Source organism: Episyrphus balteatus, chromosome 3 (assembly GCF_945859705.1).
Source record: "Episyrphus balteatus chromosome 3, idEpiBalt1.1, whole genome shotgun sequence".
NCBI classification, from domain to species: Eukaryota; Metazoa; Arthropoda; class Insecta; order Diptera; family Syrphidae; genus Episyrphus; species Episyrphus balteatus.
The window spans coordinates 23,849,916-23,855,915 of record NC_079136.1 but is presented as its reverse complement, the minus strand read 5'-3'; the positions used below and the strand labels follow the sequence as shown (position 1 = coordinate 23,855,915).

At 31.6% G+C, this 6,000-nt stretch overlaps 1 protein-coding gene across 1 annotated transcript; it reads left to right on the top strand.

The window, feature by feature from the left end:
• The first annotated feature begins 381 nt into the window (after positions 1 to 381).
• On the top strand, positions 382 to 1,043 carry LOC129916740 (uncharacterized). Its single transcript, XM_055996846.1, has 2 exons — positions 382 to 662; positions 727 to 1,043. Exons 1-2 carry the CDS (start codon positions 443 to 445, stop codon positions 1,032 to 1,034), a joined length of 528 nt encoding a protein of 175 aa, XP_055852821.1. The 5' UTR covers positions 382 to 442; the 3' UTR covers positions 1,035 to 1,043.
• The last annotated feature ends 4,957 nt before the right edge of the window (positions 1,044 to 6,000 follow it).

Below are 6,000 nucleotides of genomic sequence, written 5' to 3'. Positions count from 1 at the left end.
ATTAAACCTAAAGCATTAATCATAAAAATTAAAACAGTTTAATGCCAAGTTGAGACAAATATTTGATATTTATTATTTAGCACACGGTTCTCAAAGATATAAGATAAAAAATATCTTAAATTGGTCCAATAAAACAAAATTTTAAATACAAAAGCCGAATAAATGAATTAAAAAAAAAAATTGCAAGTTTCGTGCCAAATATCTTCTGCACGTTTCAGTTTTATTAGGGACGTGACAATGAAACCAATATGCATTGCCTTGATCGTTTAACTTATAAATCTTCGAACCAAGAATGCGGAGATGCAGGTAAGTATACCTTATCGTATTCATACTTGTTTAAGCCGCATGCATTGAATCAATAAGATGTCATAATTTTTTGCAAACATTCACTCTTGTAGCTGGAAAATTCGTCTAGTTTGAAATTTTCACTCAAAACGAAAGGATGGTCTCATGGATTTTCTTTCTATTATTTAGTTTCTATTTAAAATCGGCACAAAGTTCACCTCAATGGGAATTAAAATCGTGTGAACCAAATTGTGCATTACGATTAGAACAAATGGGAGTGCGAGTGAAATTTCTTCAGGATAATTGCAAATGTGAAAATAGCATTTGTCAGTGTTGCTTCCAAGGCAGTTTTCCACAATCGAATATGACCCAGGAGTGTAATTATAGAAATAAATACAAAAATAGAAGAATTTACATAAATTTTAATACATTTTATTTAAGTTTGCATGCAGAGTGCATTCCGAGCTGAATATCTAGAACTTCAAGTTAAAGCAACTATGAACGGAAACACAATGGGACAGTTTATGTTATCGGGAAGAAATCCTCCACCGCTGTGTTTTCCAGTTCCATTTCCTATTCCGATTCCTCTGTCAATGTGCATAAGAGGTATGGATATTTATCCAAAGGATAACAACATGCATTTGTGTGTTGACATGCTGATGAGATTTTCCGGTTTTGAGTTTCTGACACTTCATTTAAATTGCATGTGGATTGGATTGGGTGGTGTACAGTTTGTTAATCAAAGATAACTTATTGTAATATTTATTTATATATAGTTTATAGTTAAATGTAATAAATTTTTTTTTATTTTTGGAGTCATTAAAAAAAGTGTGCGAAGCAACGCAAGTACTGGCATGCTAGTATTTTATAAAAAAATAAATAACATTTTTTTAAAAATAAATTTGTATTTTATTTAATTTTATTACTCGAATGGAAAAAAAATTCCGGAAGGTCAGTCAAAAGAAACTTTTAAAAAATAGTACGTATACGCCACAGTGATTTTTTTTTAAATACAAATATTATCGATGGTCACGCTTAAACTTTGCAGTGCACAATACATTGCTGAGCTTAAAACGTGATAGGGTTGTCGTCTTATATCTCATTAGTATAGTCATGGTTGTAATCTGTCGAGAGTTATTTTTTTTTTTTTTTTTAATTTTTATCTAGTTAATTCAAGAACATGTCACAGGGTCGCCTCAACAAAATTGAGAACTTTAAAGAATTTTCACGATTTTAAATTATTTATCTTCTTTTATGTTCATCAAGAAAAGAACAAAATTGTCTTACTGTCACCGTTTGGGTGGGAGGGTCAATTTTCTAAAAAGTCTCTCGAAAAGTTCGTTACCAATCGCTTCCAAATTTTGATACAACGTTTAATTTACATTCCTCTAAGTTCTACGTTCTTTTTTAGTACAACTACCTGATATGGTCACGCGATTCACCAATTTCGCAGATATAAAAATTTATGGGATTGTAAATGGAGCGTTGTGGAAAAATTTGAAAGCGATTTCTCCTCATCCCCTCCTCCTATAAAAAAATGCACAGTATATAGTCCCATCCCGACAAACAATTTTGGTTCTATAAAGCTTTACAGACGCAATTGTTGCTTCTGTAAAGCATTATAGAAGCAAAATTGTCAAAAAACTAAAAAAAAAAATATAGTACGTATACGCCACAGTGATTTTTGTAAAAATACAAATAATATCAATGGTCACGCTTAAACTTTGCAAGTTAGTAACAGCTGATTTATTTCACGTAAATATATATATATATATATATAAAATTATAATTTGTCGATAAAAACCAAACAATTTAAATACCCAAACGGATCTAAAAAGTTAAAAAAAAATGCGTTGTGCTATATATGGATGTTCGGAAGACAACCAAAGCAAAAGTGCAGACGGAAACATTTCGTTTTTTAGCTTCCCAAAGGATGCAGTTATATGCAAAATATGGGCATTTGTGTTCTGCAGGACGGACTTGACTATTAATTCTAGAATTTGCAGCAAACACTTTAAAGATGAAGATTTTATCAAAAGAGTTTTGACTGGCAGTACCAAACAACTTTTGTTACCGGTTAAAGCTCCAACAAAAGAAAGTTATTTAATTAAATATCTCTACTTGACCAAAAATCTTATTTTGTTTCAATTCAGTGCGAAATTTCTGCTCACCAACAAAATCTTATATGTTTTTATTTTAGAGCTGCCACTGTGGACCAAAATATAACCACCTCCAAATTGATTAAAAATAACCCGCCTACTGAAAACATTCACCTTCCTGGTCAAATCCAGCAAAGGTAGTTGAAAATCAAACGGGGATTCAACTTAATCCTTTTTTACTATGGGAGGGGTCTATCTTCCCCCGTCTAGGCGAGAGGAGTAATTTTCTAAAAAATTTCTTAAAATCATAAACAAATTATTAAAAAAACAACTGCAACACTTATAGTTACGAAAAATTCCTTTTTCAAAAGCCAGAATTATACACTTAGGCCATGTATTCTTTATACTATGCACTTAGGCCAAATTTATTCACACTCCATAAAATTTAAAGTCGCTATTTAAAACGGGAATTTTTAAAATTTGTATGCGATTTGACAGATTTTTCATTTTTATTGGAGACTTTAATATAATAGAGAGGCCTTAGTTCAAACTTTTAAATCAATTTATTTCAATCAGTTTTCGAAATAATCGATTTCGAAAAAAGATTAAAAACACATTGAATACACTAGTGAAAAAAAAATGAAGGAACAAAAAAAAATAAAATGCACGACTGGATCGCACGTAGGTACTTGCTCTTCCAATTCCAATTCAAAGCACTTTTATGTTAGTTTACTTGTAGATTTCAAGAGCTGCCTATATAAACATTTTAAAGATAATTTGTTGATGTTAGGGAAGAGCCGACATTTAGGGCAAAATTTTGTTAAATTAAAATTTTTTTTTATTATTTGACTTTTTTGAGAAAAACTAAAAATGCAGTTTTATTGTAATTGCTTAAAATATATTTAATATATACCTATTATATATTGAAAGTTTAAACAAAATCGTTAGAGCCGTTCTCGAGTAATTTGCTATAACTTTCTAGTGATTCTCGATAGGCTATCTCTGTGGAAAAATTATCTATAACGATAAATAAAAAGGCTTGTGAAAGCTTTCTTCTTCTAATTTTACACAGTTTCGGAGTATCAAATACGTAAACATTTAAATGCGTTTTTTCGAAAAAGTGCCAATTAAATGGCGTATGGAACAAAACAATTCTGGGCCGACAAAATGGCGAAATATTCCAAAATCTAAATTAGAGATTCATTTAGAAAAGCTATCAAAATATGACTTTTTGCGCTTTTTTTTCTTAATTTACCCTTATTTTATATGTAACTATAAGCAATAAGACTAAAATTATCCTTGATTAAATTTTTGAAAATTTTAGGTTTGGGATATTTGTAATGATTATTTGACTACGCCATTAAGTAATAAAATTGCTCCTCCCGCCTAAACGATTTATTTTTTTTATTTCAGTTCTCAGCCTTTGGTTCACTCCAAATTGATTTTACAAAACAAGTCTGCTACAGCGATCATTGTCCATCCCATTCAAATTCAGCGAAGGTAACTGAAAACAATTTTATTCGTATCCAAAAACCTATTATTGTTTTTGTAATTTAAAAGTGCCCAGCCTTTGGTCTACTCCACATTGATTTTAAATAAAAAACCTGCTACGGCGACTATTGTTCGTCCTGCTCAAATTCAGACAAGGTAATAGACCGGGCGGCCACTGCAGAAACGCTCAACTCATCGAGCTAAAGAAAATTTCAAATGGGAAGTGAAAGAGGGCTATTAGTAGTTACGAAAACCACAGGTCTTCCCGTTTGCATCCTGGCACGATTGGCGTGGATAAGTGCATTGTGCATCTCATAGAGTTAAAAGACAATATTGGTGTCAAATTAAAGGTAATATTGTCAGCTATCAAAATTCAGAGGTCTTCCGGGTGAAAGTCTGGCAGTTTTGTCATGCACCCCGTTTTAAGGTTAGAAGCGATGAAAGTGAGTTTTTTCATAAAGTCTTGTTTTTTGGTATTTTGGTAGATGAGTTAAGGAGTTGTTTCACTATAAAATAAAAATAAGAGTTATTAGCATTTAAATATAAAACGATGTTTTGGAAAAAGCTTGATAGGTTATTAACAATGACCCAAAGTATATGCAAAACTACGAATATTTCACGAAAAAGTCTCAAATAATACGCTGCGCCCCTTACAACTTACCGAATTAAAAGGCGAATTTAATTTCAAATTAAAGCTAATAATGTCTTTTTTTGAAAACCAGAGGTCTTCCAAGCCAAAAATTGGAAGTTAGGTCACGCAGCTTGTTTTAAGGTTAGGATCGTTTTTCACTTATAACGTTCCGCCCGCTCTATAACTGAAAATCTAATTATTTGTAGCCAAAAAATTATTATTTTTTTAATTTTAGTGTTCAATCTCTGCTTTTGGAACCTTTACCAAAATAATTTGATAACCTTAAATACTTAACAAAAAAATAACTTTCATTTTTCAGAATGGGGAAAACCAACGAAGAACCTTCAAAAGGCGTCCTTTTCCTGAAACCTTTTACAAAGTATCTATAATTCTCTAAATATTTACCAACAAATCTAATACTGTTTTATTTCGGGCTTTTACTGAAGATAAAGCCATGTTTCACTCCACATTGACCCCCAAAATGAACCCAGCTATGGCAACCATTGTCCATCCTATCAAAATTGAGCAAAGGTAACTGAAAACCAATTTATTCGTACCCAAAAACCTAATTTTTTTTTATTTCAGTGCTCAACCTTTGCCTTTGGAACCTTTGTCTTTGAAACCTTCGCCAGTTGCAATTCCAACAAAAGCAAATGTACAACCAAGGTAATAATTCAATGTCTCTTCTTTACCAACAAATCTTATTTTGTTTCAATTCAGTGCCGAATCTCTGAGCAAGAAAAGAATCCTCAAAAAAAAATGCCTGGTGCTTCCAAATTACTCATCAAAAAATATTATGGTGCTCCTAAACCGCTCAAGAAAAGAGTTCTCAAAAAAAAAAACGACTAATGTTCCCGAATAGATCAAAAAAAGAGTTCTCAAAAAAACAAAAAAGTTTGGTGCTCCTAAACCACTACGCCAAATTCTGCCAAAGTAACTTAAAATCAAATAATTTGTAGCTACATATTTTTTTAAAATTTAAGTACTTAACCTTTGCCGATTTAATTTGATACCCTTAAATATTTAAAAAGAAATTAAATTTCATTTTTTTAGAATGAGTAAAACCAACAAAGATGTTCAAAATCCATCAAAAGGCGTCCTACTCCTAAAACCTTTCCAAAGGTAGCTTGAAAAATCTTTTTAATTCTTACCGAAAAATATAATATTGTTTTATTTCAGAGTTGTCACTGGGGAGAAAACCAGGGCTAATTGTAAAAACCCTGCAACGGCACCGACCATTCTTGGTGCTAGTCAAATTCAGCAAAAGTAACTGAAAATCAAACTATTTATACCCAAAAACATAGTTCTTTTTTTTTTTTATTTCAGTGCTCAACTTTTGGCCCACTCCACATCTACCTTTAACAAGAACTCTCCTACGGCGATCATTGTCCGTCCTGGCAAAATTTCAGTGCTTAACCTTTGCCTTTGCAACCTTTGCCGATGTAAGTTTAGACCCTTAAATACTTAACAAAATATTAACAATCCTTTTTAGAA

Bases quoted from the DNA above. Each gene is read 5' to 3' on its own strand.
- LOC129916740 (XM_055996846.1), top strand. From the start codon at position 443: ATGGTCTCATGGATTTTCTTTCTATTATTTAGTTTCTATTTAAAATCG. The intron at 663-726 runs GTAATTATAGAA...ATTTTATTTAAG, and splicing joins ATCGAATATGACCCAGGAGT to TTTGCATGCAGAGTGCATTC.